The sequence below is a fragment of the Rosa rugosa genome, chromosome 2, assembly GCF_958449725.1.
Source record: "Rosa rugosa chromosome 2, drRosRugo1.1, whole genome shotgun sequence".
NCBI classification, from domain to species: Eukaryota; Viridiplantae; Streptophyta; class Magnoliopsida; order Rosales; family Rosaceae; genus Rosa; species Rosa rugosa.
In genome coordinates this window covers 60053734-60069961 of record NC_084821.1, presented here as the reverse complement: position 1 = coordinate 60069961, position 16228 = coordinate 60053734, and the positions used below count along the sequence as shown (strand labels likewise).

At 39.0% G+C, this 16228-nt stretch overlaps 2 protein-coding genes across 7 annotated transcripts; both read right to left on the bottom strand.

Moving 5' to 3' along the window:
- Nucleotides 1–1937: 1937 nt before the first annotated feature.
- LOC133728955 (uncharacterized) lies at nucleotides 1938–4944 on the bottom strand. 6 transcript variants are annotated; one of them, XM_062156412.1, is made up of 5 exons: nucleotides 4632–4924; nucleotides 4340–4490; nucleotides 4100–4202; nucleotides 2730–2913; nucleotides 1938–2232 (listed from the first exon to the last, which is right to left on the bottom strand). In XM_062156412.1, the coding sequence occupies exons 2-5, from the start codon at nucleotides 4409–4411 to the stop codon at nucleotides 2157–2159; spliced, it is 435 nt and encodes a 144-aa protein (XP_062012396.1). In that variant the 5' UTR covers nucleotides 4412–4490; nucleotides 4632–4924; the 3' UTR covers nucleotides 1938–2156. The 6 variants fall into 6 exon arrangements, with proteins under 6 accessions (XP_062012396.1, XP_062012397.1, XP_062012400.1 ...); XM_062156413.1 differs by having other exon boundaries at nucleotides 4689–4924; XM_062156416.1 differs by having other exon boundaries at nucleotides 2730–2856; nucleotides 4100–4188; nucleotides 4340–4944.
- Nucleotides 4945–9615: 4671 nt separating this feature from the next.
- On the bottom strand, nucleotides 9616–15435 carry LOC133728954 (probable phospholipid-transporting ATPase 4). Its single transcript, XM_062156410.1, has 11 exons — nucleotides 14616–15435; nucleotides 12867–14338; nucleotides 12672–12782; nucleotides 12277–12553; nucleotides 12104–12192; nucleotides 11928–12012; nucleotides 11585–11791; nucleotides 11343–11468; nucleotides 11091–11189; nucleotides 10817–11008; nucleotides 9616–10514 (listed from the first exon to the last, which is right to left on the bottom strand). The coding sequence occupies exons 1-11, from the start codon at nucleotides 15027–15029 to the stop codon at nucleotides 9786–9788; spliced, it is 3801 nt and encodes a 1266-aa protein (XP_062012394.1). The 5' UTR covers nucleotides 15030–15435; the 3' UTR covers nucleotides 9616–9785.
- Between the last annotated feature and the right edge of the window lie 793 nt (nucleotides 15436–16228).

Below are 16228 nucleotides of genomic sequence, written 5' to 3'. Positions count from 1 at the left end.
GACCTTTTATATCTCATTAATTTGTTTAAGTAATTATAATTTGGACCCTTATGATATTGACGTTAAAGGTCCTTACCCTAGTCATATTCATCCTTAGTGATCTATATGTAAAACCATGTTTGATAATTGATATGATATAGCAGTTATGATAAATTAGTTAAAGCTCGAACCCTCATTGGTGAAAGAAGCTCTATGGTTCAGACATCCCATGTTTAGTGATCACATGGTCCGAGATTTTTTATTGGAACATAACATCATTGAGAGTGAGCCTCCCTTGATGCTTAAGCAAATCGTTTGCGTCTAATAATTCCCATTATCCACTAATCTAAAGTGATTACTACTCATACCGACACTAGAATACATATAATTATCCTTGGGATTTAGATGCGATACGGTTCGAATACTCCTCTTGTACGCATCCTTTTTTAGCTAGGTAACAAAGATTACTTGTCAAATAAATAGTTTTCCAGTCTTCCGGCATTATAGCGGAGCCACGTGCCCACGCACCCAAAACTTCCATGTGGCTATATTCTACCAATGAAAGTTTTTATATTAAGGAAATGGGCCCCCCAAAAAATTTGGTGCTAGCTCCTCCCGCCCCTGCAGGCATATTATCTTAAGTTGTTTGGAATAATATTATTCACAAACGTTTATAAAATACTACAGGTTTCTTCATTACAACGTAAGTTACGTAACATTAAATAAAATATACTAATAGATGCATATATACAAAAAATATAATATAAATGTGATATAAATAATTTTATTACATATCTCTTTGTACGGCTTGATATTTGATGGGACGTTGTGTAAAATCACAAGTGGCGAAAGATTGTACATTACACGTGTTATACGATAAATATACGTCACACCAAAATATGTGAAGAGAGCTAAAAAAATTTGTGAGGGGACAAGTTGCAATATCTTTAATCATTAATTTGGTCTTAATCATACTTTATGAACTTCACTTTAATATGTTTATGCTCTTCCCTTGGAGATTACAAAACAAAGCATGGGAGATATCTTGGTAATGGCATGATGAGTTTGACTTTGGGAGAAATTTCTATTTCTCAGTGGACCAGAAAGAAATTTTTGCTTCCAAAAAGAAATTCCACAATAGAGGCTCTCCATTCTAATCCGGTCTTTGAAGCAAAGTATATACCGTACACATTTGATTAGTACTAATCAACTTTTTTCTTCATACTCTAGTTTCCTGCTTTGATGCATGCTCAGTCCCCCCCCCCCCCCAAAATGGAGTGGGAAGGCAAATGGGGTTTAAGAAGATAGGACAATGTGTAGGAGAATTTAGTTGTACATAGGGGTCCCAAACCCCCTTTATTGCCATGCGGTGCTTAGAACAACTAAACAAAGCATGGCCAACAAGAAAATCATGCTCTTGTCAGTTGTCACCAAGGCAGCACAAAATAGATAAGAGTGGAGAAATCACTTCACACATCTTCATAAAGATGTTTGATTTTGAGGTTATTGGGTTCGAACGTCACCTCCATCTGTCCCCTGGGATTCCCATGAGCTCCATGATGGGTTAGTACTAACATTGTAACGACACTAGCACACACCAGACACAGCAAAAGTGGGGAATTACAGCAGAGGACACCATTGAGATCCAAGGCCTAATAATAAGCCTGCACCGTAAGGACGTGATCTGAAGATGCAGTCATTACTTGCAAGTATCGATGCCGTCAACCATCGTCTTCCTCCTTTTGTCCCCCGGGAATCCATTAGTCCCATCATAGCTAGGGTTCAGGTTGATAATCGATGGAGCCCAAAATCAGACAGAAAAGGAGAGTGATAAGAGCCCAGAAACCGATAAAGACTCAAAACTAGGATTCACAAAATTATATTCTCTCTCAATTTAACATCTAGTTCGATCAAAACAAGCTCTTTAACTGAAAGAAAATAATGTGAAGTGGCTAGAGGAAAAGAATTTGTAATGTGATCTTGTCATTAATATATATTTCCAAAATTACACATCAAAATTGCAAGGAATTTATAGTTTGGTCTTCACAAACAAAACACAATGAAATGTGAATGACCAGGATGGTGTACAACAGCATATTTGTAACCTATATACTTGAAACTCAATGCTCTCAAACATGTTCCAATTCCTCTCTACCTCCCTACTGCAAAGCCTGCTTTCATACTCCGCTGGTTCCAAATTTTTGTTTCTTCTGACTTAGCGTGGTTTCATTCAGTGCTATACTGTTACAGAATCTACACACGTAACAAAAAAGATTAAAATAAATAAATAATCAAATTATTGGAGAGGAGCTGAAGAGAACCTAATGCACATCTACAACACACATTACATGTCTTTTCACTGGACAAAAATTTCTGGTAAGATGAAAAAACATCGTGTTTATACCAATTAGGGTAGGATATCCCAAGGGTGATGACCTTGGAAGAGAGTGCAGCAAACAAGGAGGAACTAAGAAACTCCAAGGCTGGGCAAGGGGAAATTGGTGTCATTTGGAACACATTATCTATTCCATATCTATGCTAAGGAGCATAAAAGGAAGACTTGGTATGTTCTTTTATTCTTTTTTTTTTTCTTTTTCTTTTCTATTTGAGACAAAAAGAAGAAGGTACTAGTTGTAAAGCCAGCTGATGGTACTAATTATATTGAATAATTTGATCTCTAGCTTCTGTATTCTGCAAGCAAGTTATTGTCTGTACAAAACAAAGAAGTATTACTTGCAGCCTCAACTAACCTTTTACTTGCTGCCTTTCTCAAATGAATACCGATGCATGCCTTTATCTCTTCAAGACTCATAACGTCACCAAGGTCGCATTTCAATAGATTGCAACTTTCCATAAATGCAGCAGAGTCTTCAAAGCCTGGAACAAGTGACAAATCCTTAACCTCATCTTTGATACACGTCATCAGAACAAACGCTGCACATTATGAGGATATTCAAGTCAGAAGATGTACCATAATCAGGTCACAAGTATGATTACCAGCAGCTTGGGTTTAGTACAGTGAGACCTTCCCAAACTACAAACCAGAAAAATAACCCCCAAAAACCCAACCCTATTTGGATATGGTTTGCAACCTACAACCAACCTCTCCCACACAAAAGAAACAAAGCTATAAACAAGAATTTGTTCTTAATCACAACCATTCCCTGCTATCTCTGTATAACAAAAGCAGCAAAGGATAAACATCATAGGCGATCATTTTAAAAAGAAAGGACAGCTTAAGAGAGATCAATTGGAGATCAATATTGAGATGTCAGCCTCTGCAGAAGTGTGCAAAAGATGTTAATATTAAGTGCATGATTATGAGGTCCTATTTGAGTGGATAAATTAGTAGCGTAATGTAATTGCTATATCATTGGTCTAATCTGAAAAATATACCATCAAGTTATGAACTTATTAGTTATTCAATGCCATTTTTGGTGTCCTGAATAGCAGGCCTCTGGGGAAAGCATATGAGCCAAAAATCAGGGATAGTTCTGTAGAGACATAAAAAACTTCAAACTCTCAATGATGCCTTATAGTAAATATATGTACTGATCTTTTCACAACCTCCCTCTAAGTAGGATTATCCACTAAAATGGCATGCTTAGTAGAAAAATAGATAAAGCAACGAGATCATAATCAACAAGTCTATTATTCAACTTCTGCTGCTAACCATATTACTAAATTTTTCACATGCAAATTGGAATTTGGCATGAGTCTCTTCAGTTGCTAATCATGAAGATAAAGATAGTTAGGCACCTAAATCAATATAAAAATTAGCCAAGATCATACGGAGAGTTTAAGTCAAAATTAGCATGTAAAAACCGGTTTGCAAGATAAGGACGTCCAAAAGCTCATGTACTAGTCCAAGATCTCTGCTTTTTTAACATGGGATATCAGAATCGTACCATCATTACATACAAACAGAATTCTCCCTCCAAATCCAATATAAACAACCACAAAACTAGAAACCTCTAAAGCTTGCTCACATTACACCCAAATATAACAGTATCTATTCAATAATTCAAGCCAAGAACAATGCAACCAACAAAGCTATTATCCAGATTAAAAAAAAAAAAAAAAAAAACCCAATAAGAGAATGATAGACATACATACATACCAAGAGCTCTAAGCACCTTGAGATCAAACTTGACTGCTAGTTCTTCGTGCCCAATCACTCCTGCCCTTTGGAGAACAAGCTTCTTTAAGCTGATCAGCAAATCCTATTGAATCAATAAGCATCAAAGGTCTGGTCTTTAACCTCAAGAAGTCTACTTTAAAGTGAAATTTAATCTGACCCATAAAAAAAAAAACAAAGTAAAGCAGTAATTAAGTTGTTTTGATTTGTAGAAATACTCACAAGCTCAGACTCAGAGAGGGAACAGAGCCAGCTGACATCTTCAAGTCTGTTCTGCCCTAAATTTGGGTCCATCCTCTGATTTTAGGTTCAGGGTACTCCACAAATGCAGAGGCGGGAGTTGGGACGTCAATGGAAGATAGGGATTTTTCTCCTGGATTTTTAATTATATTTTTGTTTCATAGCTCAGTGTATATACTACAAGTCCACAATCTTGTAAAGCAAAGACCCCAAATCAAAAAGAAAAAAAAGAATGAAAGAATCGAGGTCGGAAATCGTCTCCGATTCGATTCACCTTAGTCACCTAGCTTCTCTATCATCCCTTTTACCCCTCCCCGAGTTCTGGACTCACCAAACTCGTCGGAGACGCTATCTCTCCTGCTCCGCTTCGCCGGATACGATTCTCTATCGCCGCCTCTCTCTTACAGCCGCGCGAGAATTCGGAGCCCGACCCGGAAATTTCCAAATAATCAACGAAACCTAATCTGCCAAATTAGATGCGGCGGCAGCAGTGTTTGCGTTGTCGCCTGACGGAGGTCGAAGTCGGAAGGAATGAGAGAGAGAATCTGAGAGTGGCAATGGCTGTAATTTTATAATTAAGTTGTATCTAAAAGTGACTTTTTGCATGGCAACAAAATTCTCTTGGTGGTATAAGTGGGTTAATTTTAGTTTATTTTGTTGCTATGGGTCAAAGATCTTTTGTTCTGAAACCCAGCCTAACTTTGAAACTCAGCCCCACGCCGGTTATTTATATTATTAAATAAATAATAAAGACACAATCCGATAGTGAGTCTAATAAATAAATAACTCAGCCTAAACCCTAAACCCGTTTCCAACCCGCTTAACCTATTTAATAAATAGATCATGTTGTGTTGGACAAAATGAATCATTTAAGGGTTAACAATGCGACCCATTTAACTAAAAAATGCATAAATTGATTAAATTCCCCAAAAACTCCACAAGACGAAAAATATAAATAATTATATATTATTCATAAATAATTAAATCCAATAATTATGAAGCAAAATATTTTAAATTGTTTAATCCTACGATCAAATACTCCCAACGTCCAAAATTTCAAGAAGAAGTATAGCATAATCGGGTTGTACGGGTTCACTTCGTGTTGGCGGGTTGACCCACAGCCGGCCCGCTTTTTAATCGTGCGGGTTCAACCCGCTTTATTTCGTGCGGGTTTCGAGTCGTGTTATCGGGTCGTGTCGGAATTGACAGTCCTAGTAATACCTAAATAATTTTTTTCTTTAGGGATCATATTTTTTTTTGAATAAATCTTTAATGATCATTTTTTTTTTTTTTTTTGAAAGGGGGCTGGTGCGGCTGCCCTCAAGCCTTGATTAATGAAATTGCAGAATACAAGGGGGGGACATAGAGTCCGAACCCCAGATTACAATAAGCATACAGAGAATATCCTGAAATAATACCAGGAGTCTCAATAAAATCTATGTATTCTAACAAGCACCAATTAGCCAAGAGTGCACGAATGACTACTCTATTTGCTTTGACATAGCGGTGACATACCGGAAAGATAACTCTATAACGAAGAAACATCATTACAAATTGCACAGCTTTCCCACTATGTTGCCGCACCGAAATAAATCCGGCGACACTCAATTTCATTCTGCCACTAGGAGGTTGCGTCCATTTGATCAAGCAAATAACCCGCCGCCTCGCTAAGTCAGACAAGGCGCACTGAGTGTGCATACCAGGACAAAGCCCACGTCGCCATACCAAAAAGTGGTAGGGAATTATTGCTGACATAGAGCCAGTCCTAATTAAAAATAGATAAAAGTAGCAATAAATAGAAAGGATAAACGGGTCAAGGGCCAAAGCCCAGACCCAAAGTTCAACATGCCCAGAACGATGTAGCTGACTGCAGAAAGCATAACGCAACCATCCTCCCGGTGCTGCCCATGACGTCCCTCCACCGCAACCTTCCTCGAAACCTGTAGCCTCACCGCCCCTCCTCAGATCGAAGGCATAACGCCTAAACCAAATCGGGTCTAATCGATCCGATCTGAACCCAGTGGTTCTCGACGATGCAATCATCCGGCAATCTCCAATAGGCGATCTCCGAACAAACGACAACACCTCGAAGCATCCACTAGGCCATCGGCGCTCCTCCCTAAGGAAAGGCGATGCCGACCCCGCCTTCCAGTCGTGAACCTGTCGCTGTCCTTCACCGTCAAGTCCTCCAAACGCCCGGGACAGAAACACCATCCTTCTGCAACCTACACTTCGACTGAGCCTGTTACCACCGGACACAAGGTCCCTTCTTGCCAGTCCAACGCCGCCGCCAAGAGGGTGTGCCGCCGGACCAGGCGTACAATCGCACCGGACGACCAGATGCGGCTCTTGGTTTTGAGAGAAAAGTTTTAGGGTTTTTTACATTTATTTGATAATTTTTGCTGCATCGAGGGGGACGTAATACCTAAATAATTTGTTTCTTTAGGGATCATATTTTTTTTGAATAAATCTTTAATGATCATATTTAAGATGTCTATGTTTGGCTTGCTTGTTAAAGTTCGCTCGACAACTGAACATGGTTGGGTTTGAAAAAAAAAAAGAATTACGCCAAACCAAGCTTTGAAAAAACTATTTAAGTTTGAATGGTGTTTGAGCTCGTTAAAATCCATATTAAGTGACTTTGACCATTTTGTTTTGTTATTTTTTAGATGTTGTGTGTTCATCGGTGCCTGGTGCATAGAGTTTCGTCGCCGTCTGGGTCGTCGCGATTTGCGCGTTATGGATCGACCACGGGGTAGAGTCGGCTGCGCTTCTCTATTTGCGTCAGAGTCAGGCAAGTGTGGAGCGGCGTCCATCGATTGTCGCTCAGAAGATAAGAGCGGCGCTGGGCTCCCACGTTTCCTGTTACGGCACCGATTTGCAGAATGGCCGACGATGCCACAGGTTTGGCAGAGGACTGACAATGATTCATAATCAACTGTAGCAGTAATCTCATTCTCATTCCTGTGTGCCACCTTAATCTGATCACACAAAGGCTTTGAGAGATCCACATCAACGAGAATACGTGCATAAAGGCCCAGTGTCCGATTTGCAGTCCTGGCATCCAACTTGATCGGAGTGCCCACACCCCGTGCAATCTCAAAGAGAGTCTGAGGATCCCAGTAGGCAAACCCTAGGTCCCAGAGGCGTATCCAAACCTGCGCAAAAGTGTTCTTATACGTCGAGGGGGAAAAGTCAGGCGTCCATTTTGTTTGGCTCCAATTTTGTTGCAGCTGGTCAACAGTCTCTTTTCTTGCGCGGGCGTGCCAGCACCTTTCGGGTGCGGTCGTCGGGGATGTCCCTTGACCTGACTTCTTTTCAAGCGATTGTAGACGAGGAGAGCACCAACCTCGTCGTGGGATTCTTTGTGCCTCGTGGTGAGGACTTTGCTGAAGTTTCTTCTTGTTAACACAATCGATACTCAATATTGTAGATCGAGCAGAGCGACATCACCGGGAAATGTTGAGATCTTGCTAAAGCGTGACTTTAGCTTGGCTGGGTTGCTAGGGCGTTACCCTTGCTTGGCTGGTTCTGTAACTGTTGTGGTCGCGGCACTACCGTCGACTCCCGAGGAGACTAGGACCGAAGCACGTTGACAGAGGGTTTGGTGGCACTGAAAGTCGGCTTCTGAGAAGACTAGGACTAGAAGTGTGATCACCGGTAAGAGAAAGAGAAAGAGAGGGAGAGGAGTTGCTCTTAGAGAGGTTTGCTCTAGAGAGAACTTAGATCATCTTAGAGATGTTGTTGTTGAATGTGAATGTGTGAATTGTGTTTCAATGTAACCTCTATTTATAGGCTACCATGCCAACTACTTTGGCATTAAACAAATGAAAGTGGAGCACTAATTGGAGATAAGGGAGGTGGAGGTGTAGGTGGAGCACTAATAGGAATGATGAATTTGGGAGATAAGGGAGGTGGAGATGGAGGTGGAGCACTAATAGGAATGATGAATTTGGGAGATAAGGAAGCACTTTCGGCTCCTTTATTCCTTCATGTATATCTCCATCAGAAATTCAGATTCTGGCCATGATGTCTTCATAAAAAATGTTCCACTATGAATCTAGATCATGCTGACCAAATTTCAGAGCTTTCTTCCATGTGGTTGGGCCGGAAATGCTGCTGGACCTCTTACAGGTCCAGTTTTCCAGTTTTGCTTCTGTAGAAAATTGGGCTGATTGTTTGAAGGCCTTCCACTCAAAAAAAGCTCTTGCACTCTTCATAAGAAATTATCCTTGGACTGTCTAGAATGGATCTGGAAAGTTTCAGCACATTTCGATTTCATTTGGTTAGTCTTCCACCCCTCCTTCCTTGTCTAGCTCGGTTTTTTCTAGCCGAAGTAGGAAAATATGCTAAAGTTGACTTGTCATACTTCCATAGTAGGCTTTATTTAGCCTCTAAATATATATTTCGAGCTTGTCGACAATATATAGCTTGAGCCACTGACATTGGCTCAATTTCTCCAACACATGCCTTGTCAGGCCAAAATGTTCATTTTGGGTCCAAACACATTTGATTAATCGGAGGATCCCTGGATGCAGATTAATGGAACCCAATGCCCAAATCCGTTGCATGTCCTCTAGGGTTTTGAACTGTAGCATGAAGAACCCCTTGCCCAAAGGGGCAACAGACCAATTGGTAATACCATGCCAGACTGAACGGAGTCTTTGTTCCAATTTGTGCGCTCTTGGCATGACACCATTTGGGGGTGACAGGAGTTTGCCAATAAGAATCGTCTTGCAGCGATCAAGCCCACGCTGGAATGGCTCATCAGAGATCTGAACAGTAACTATTCCATTGACAACAGAAGGAGCCGGCAGGTCGTCGATAACGAAACCCAACGGGGGCTTAGAAGAAAGAATAGAAGCAAAAGTTGGTTTGGAGGGTGGGGGATCGGCGTCGTTAGAGGCCAACGGGCGGGAGGGGGTTGAGGAGGTCATCTCCAGAGCTATAAAATCCTATAATGATTCCAACAATAATGTTCGTCTGATCAGTAATGATCAAGAAAATTATGCTCAGTAACCATTGAATATAAATTCACCGGTATAAACAACTATTTTTAAGTTAAATTGTTTTGTTTTTCACTGTTAGGTTTACATCGAACCATGATTGAACATAATTTCTTAGTTGGAAACTGACCATGTGAACAACATTGTTGATCCACAATAATGTTCACACTGACGAAGAAAATTATGTTCAATCACATTTTTATGTAAATTCAACAATAGAAATAATTATCAAAATTTATTCATTACAGAAGGAACTGGATAAATGTAAACTTGATCATTGACAAACTTTGTTGGAACTTACAGGTAGATTATTAAGCATTATACATAAACATTAATTCCTAAAAATTAATAAATTAAAGAATAGAAAGTGAATACTACAAATTTACCTGCAACAGAATTAACAAAGTACATACATTGATCACTTATATTGGACTGCTTGTCAGTGACCTAAATATTGGACTGCTTGTTACTGATCTATATATCAACTGTCCCTTCTGGTTCAAGTTTTCCTTCATAATCCGAATCCTTGCATCGACTCTAGCCGAAAATCCTATCTGGGTCATCATCACTGAGTTGTTCTGTTCCCTCTCCCAAATTAGATTATTTTTCGCAATATCTTTCCTGCAATACTTCATTTCTTGAATCACATGGTCATCCAAAGGATAAAACGACCGTTGGATCGCAATGTGGATGAAATAAGGAAGAAGAGCAACAACCACAACTAGCAATGTGACAAGCCAGTAAATGGGTGCAGGGCCAAGAGCTTCTGCAAGAACACGAAAGCCTCTTTTCGAAATGTCAGGAGGTAGAGCACCGTAGATGAACAGGAAGATGTACCAGATGATGATGCTGCCCCATATGAAGAGATGTTGGATCCAAGTGAAGTGGGTGATGATGAGGGATATCTGGCAATTGACTGTCCAGATTATGCATGTGTATGTCATGGCACCGAGGTGTGTGATGTCTGCAACATTACCATCTTTGGCGAAGGCTTTCTCTGCAAAACTACCATCTTTGTTGAAGGTAGAAAGTGTGCATATGTTTGCAAGGAAGATGACTAGAGATGCTACAATGCCGTTGAGTATCCAACCGATGATCCGGCTCCAAGTGAAGTATATGTTCTTTTGGCCCTGTTGGTAGAGAGCCGGAAACTGTTCCAATTAAGGAAAAAAAAACATCTATTAAATTACTTAGAATGACAATCACTGACCCCAAATGCTTAAGTCTTGGAGAATGTGCTAACTTGGGACATGTACAACCGCATCATAACTCTAATACTACGTGGAGATAGATTAGAGTTTTTTTTTTTTTTTTTTGAGAAGAAGATAGATTAGAGTTTAGTGCTTGCAACATGTGCAATTAGAGTTCTGATACTATGTTAGACAAGCAGTTAGGGAATTGATTTAGATTAAGCTAAATGGAACAAAAGGGTGGCTTGTGTCTAATCTGTTACCTTGAGGCACACTTCGGATGAAACATCTTGCTCAAGGACTCCCAATGATATAACAGGCAAAGATGTCAAAATTACATTGAATAGTGCCATATACCAGTCATCATATAAGACCTCCCCTGAGAAACTTGTGTATACTTCATAGTAGAACAGTGTGAGGCCAAATGCAATGTTTTTGTACACGAAGTAGAGAATCTGAAATGAAAGAAGAATTAATTTAGTCTCAGAATTTCAGAGTATCATATGAAGATATTATCTACTTTTAGAAATAAATTACCATTTTCGAAATCCTCTTGTAACACCAGTGCCCATGAACAATAAGTAATCTCCCCAAAAATCGGAATTGAGGCAATGAGATGTCACTGGCCATGACTGCCTGTGCAATTTTCAGAAGTAAATGTTTGTAATGTCTAAGCAGAAATGAGTACTTGAAAAACATAAGCATCTTTGAAACAAGGCTAAAAGAAAATAAGATGATCAGAGAATAGGTTGGTTGCCTAGCAATTCGAAGGTCATGTTCAAAGCTTACCTGCATTCCTTCCATGCCACTGATTCCTACTCCAATATCAGCTTCTTGAATCATGCCAACATCATTTGCCCCATCTCCAATAGCCAAGGTTGTCTTGCCTGTATGTTCCTTTACCAATCGAGTAATCTGGAAACGCCAGATTTTATGACTTGTAGTTATAATAAAATTTATGAATATGCAGTCATTATACTCATTATAAATAGACTGCATGCAAATTCGTAAAATGCAGATGATAGACCTACCAGAGCCTTTTGTTTTGGAGACACCCTGCAGCATATAACAGAAGCACAATCAACGGCCAACGGTAAGAACTGGTCCTTCACATCACTTCTCAGAGCAATTTCAAGAGCTTTTCCATCTACTATCAAAGCCAAGGGTGCATCTTTGTTGCTTTCTTCAGACTTCACTTTCTGAAAGCCTTCAAGTTGGTTTAAAATGTCTTCCTTCATCTGGAAACTAGAAAAAACAGAATATATGATTTCCAACTTACTTCTATCAAATTCAGGTTTAAAAATGGAAAACTCAGGATAAGAGTAAATAAAGAATTATCAGTTAAGTTTGAGCCCATAACAAAAGAATTTCCACCTTCAGTCGGTTACTAGATGCACTTTCTTTGCCCAAAATTAGATGAAACTGTTTCATATCCTCCCGAAGTAAGCTGCAAGAAAATCTGTAAAAGAAAAACTCATTAGCTTCAATGAGTATTTTGGGAAGATTATGTCTTAGAATTGAACCAAGTAAATGATCTTCGCAAGCTGTACCCAATATTTATTGCAGTTTCTTTCTTGTCACCAGTAAGCAGCCATATTTTCATTCCTGCTTGTGCAAGTTTATCTATGCATTCTGGAACCTGAATTATATGCAATTAACTATGAGATTAGAGCCTTTCTACCTACAAAAGCCACACAAAAACAATGAGAGATAGTTAACTAACCCCTTTTTGTAACTTGTCTTCAACAGCAGCAACCCCTAATAGAATTAAATCCTTTTCAATCATTTCAGATGCTTCTATTAGTACTTCTTCTCTTTCAGGACCTATTGTGGTCTTAGCCTCGGTAAATATTGAGTTCCATTTTTCATACTCGACAGCATCAAGTTTTCGATAAGCAAATGCTAGAGTTCGAAATCCATCTTCTGCATAATCTGAAAGGTGTAGAGTTGTAGCCTGTTGGTAAGACCTACCATTGTCTGCAAGTCTATCAAAGATAATGCTGAAAATAGAAACAGGATACAAAAAGTCAGGGAAGATAGAGCTTTCCCGATTTAGAACTTTAGTGGAAAAATACAAGAAAGTTATCAAAAGATGAATTACTGATGAAGCTAACATACTTATCTGCCCCTTTGCAGAGAAGAAAGATTTCACCATCTTCATTGCTTACAATAACTGACATCCTCTTTCGAGCACTACAGAATTCTAGAAGGTTTAAAAGTTTGTACTTCCTGCAAATAACATATGCATCATGTTTGGCCACAAATAAGTGCTAAAAAATTATTCTAACCAGAAAACTAAAATATGGGATTTACCTCTCAACCACCTTTCCAGAGGACGGATCAAACTCCTTGAGATACATGACGGACTGACTTCTTTGAAAAAATTGAAATCCAAACTCTTGTGCAGCAATTAGAAAAGATACTTCTTCTGGTGACTCTGCCTCATACTTTATCTTATGAGCCTGATCACCATCAACAGGTATGCCTGTGTGACATAGAGCCATGACTCTAAAGAACATTGTTACATCAAATAAGTTGGACCTATAAACCCACTTTCTGTTCATAAGCCTATCATCCCTAAAGTTGAAACCTTTGATGGCAGGTTCTCCCTCCGCACTAGAGATTCTGGAACAGTCTGCACTCGAGTTCTGCATGTGCTTCTGTCCAGCAAGAGCAGCTTTTTCAGTGCTAACATCCGCCACTGAAAAGTCAAACATTTCAAAGCTTTGGCATTGTGTTTCAAATTCATCCATACTAAAACGATACGACTCAACCTCAACATTCATCCTTTTAGATGCTGCACGATCGATATTATTAATGTTACCCCCATATGAAGCTCCAGCAATAGAGCATTTCCTAAATTCCATCTGATTACACGTCAAAGTCCCCGTTTTATCCGTCAGAATCATCTCTACTTGACCAAGTTCTTCATTCAAGTTGGATGTTCTGGTTTGAACTGACTTGCATGTAACTTCATCATACAACTCTATATCCTTGTTAATGAGCATGGCTTGCAAAACTTTGACAACCTCTATAGAGACATAGAGAGAAATGGGGATCAAGTAGCCATACAAAATAAGGGCCCTTACAAATTGTAGGAAACCAGATACTTCAGGAGCTGATGGTTTGAAGAGTGGATCAGGTTTGAAGAGTGGATCATCATCTTGCAGAAAAAGGTACCACCATTTGACCATTTGTGATTTCAGTAACACCGCGAAACCAGTCGAAGTGATGAGCGAAATAAGAAGAAGCATTGAAAAGAGAAGGTAAATGACAAGGTCCATCTTTCTTTCAATCCGACTACGCTTGGATGGTGATCTTGTTGAGTTCCTCACTGCTTTTGTGTCAGGTCCACTAAAGATCACAACCCCATAAATGTAATCAGTATTTCTAAGTTTCGAATCTCTTAGAAGCAGTGTGGCAGGGCACAAGGGATGTGTTACACTGTTCAACTCTAAATTCCCAACAAAGGTGTAAAGATGAGGATTTGGATCCTCACAGCGAATTGTGGCCTTGAATTCACTAAATGCTTGATCATTTGCCAAGTCAAGTGTGGCTTCTGAGCTTCTCTTAACTTTCAGATTAGTTTCTCCATCGAGGTTCATGGTCTCGACATAACATATACCATCCTCAAAGCTAGAAGATAGCAAGAGAAGATCACTTGGAAAATATTCATTCTTGTTAACTTTAACAACATCTCCAACACAAAGCCCTTGCCATGTCTTTTCAACAAATAAGCCACCTCCAACATGAGCTCTTACAGTTCTTGAATTCACATTCAAATCCTTGAAGAAAAAACAAAACTGTCTCAATACTATTACACACAAACACTAACCACAGACATCTAAAACATTATACTGCAAACCCCTTTATCAAAAAAAAAAAAAACATTATACTGCAAAAACATGTATGTTTTGAACTACAGTATCAAAATAATGAAAACAATATTTAATAAAAATGGAAAAAATACTAGGTTTTTATCAAAACAGAACAGGAAAACCAAACGGTCTTGATCATACGTACACTAAACTTTAAAGCTTTTAATCAAACAATATGACTAACCTGCAAGAATCGGTGCCAATCTTCGACAGCCTCTTTAATCATGCTAACTCCCACAACAAACACCAAAGGAGCAATCAAACTTATTGGATTAAAGGGAGCGAAAGAATTGAGAGACAAAACTGCTGCTAGAAGAAAATAAAGATTGGCAACTCTGCGAAACTGCTCGAAAAGAGCTTTGGGAAGAAAAGTGACAATGTTGTACTTGGTTGTGGATACATAGTTATTGGGGTACTTGTAAGGCTTAGCCTTGTGCAGCTGAGGTTCATTGCAGAAAACAACCCGTGAAAACCCTGGTTGACCCAGTAGCTGTTGGCCAGGATCAGAATCAAGAGTGTGGGGTGGTCTGAAGCATCCATAGGAATACAGCTTGCTCCATCTTATCTTCCTCTTTCTTCTTCCAGATGACCCTGACATTCTTGAGCTTCAACTCTTTAGCAATGGTGCAGAAGCCAACCTCTATAAGCTAGAAACCAACCTCCATTACTAATGCTGTTGGTTCCAACAAAGTCCTCCATGGGAAACATCAATAATATCCAGATAATAAAGAATATATGAAACAAGAATATATTGTCTGTTCTACACTGTCTTTGTATCTGTGTGTTGAAATTCTCTCTACCTTTCACTTTCACTTTCACTATTTTCAGGAGAGAAACTTCCAATGCATAGATTTGCAGTTTTCTTAAATCAAACCAAGCTGGCAGACGAAGCAGGCCGGTCTTCCATTAGCCTGTTACTTAAGAAATATCACCTTATATAAAAATATACACAAATGAAGCTGGTCCAGATAAACAAGTCGAATTTGCCTCTAGATTCGAGATTAGATGAATCAAATAATGATATTCCATTTCAGGGTTGAAGTGAATTACAGTTAAACTATAGTTTGAACATGATCATATATATTCGTTTTGCCATTTAGCTTAATGTGAAAGATTAAACTAAGCCAATCAATCTTTTTCACTCTATCGTGTCGAAATGCCTGTAGAGATATCCAATTATAAATCACACAAGGACGTGAGAAAAGGACTAACTAATTCAAGTCAACCAAACCATTAATGAATGTTACTTCATTCAAACATAAAATTCATCACTTGTTAAAATAATGTTTGTCTCTTTTCAATCAAAAAAAAAAAAATGTTTGTCTTGCTTTGGATCCAGTTAAAGTATTAGCCATAAGAATTTCAAAATCTATTATTTATTGCTAGAGATCAATAGGGTGCTAACAGGTCTGGGGGGCAAGACGCGCAAAGATATCATGATCATTGTAATTTTCACAAGGCTAACTGGCCGGAGAAAGTCTTCGTAGACGCAGACGTATTGACGTATTATGTGTCATGTACGAAGTACAAACACCTATCATATGTGCTTACATGTAGGGTTCGGAATGAGGGTTTTGGAGTATAGACTACAGAGCTCTTGTGTAATAATTTGCTCGATGATGAGTTAGACACATCATGTGTTACAATTGTCTTACTCAAAATTTTATTATAAAAATAATTCGATCAAAATTCCTTGAAGTAGTTATTTTTGTTTTTCTTTTTCACTTTTCCTTGAAACCATTATTGCCGAACAGCCAATTTAGCTCATTTTGGCTTTAAATTTTTTTTTCAAGGTGA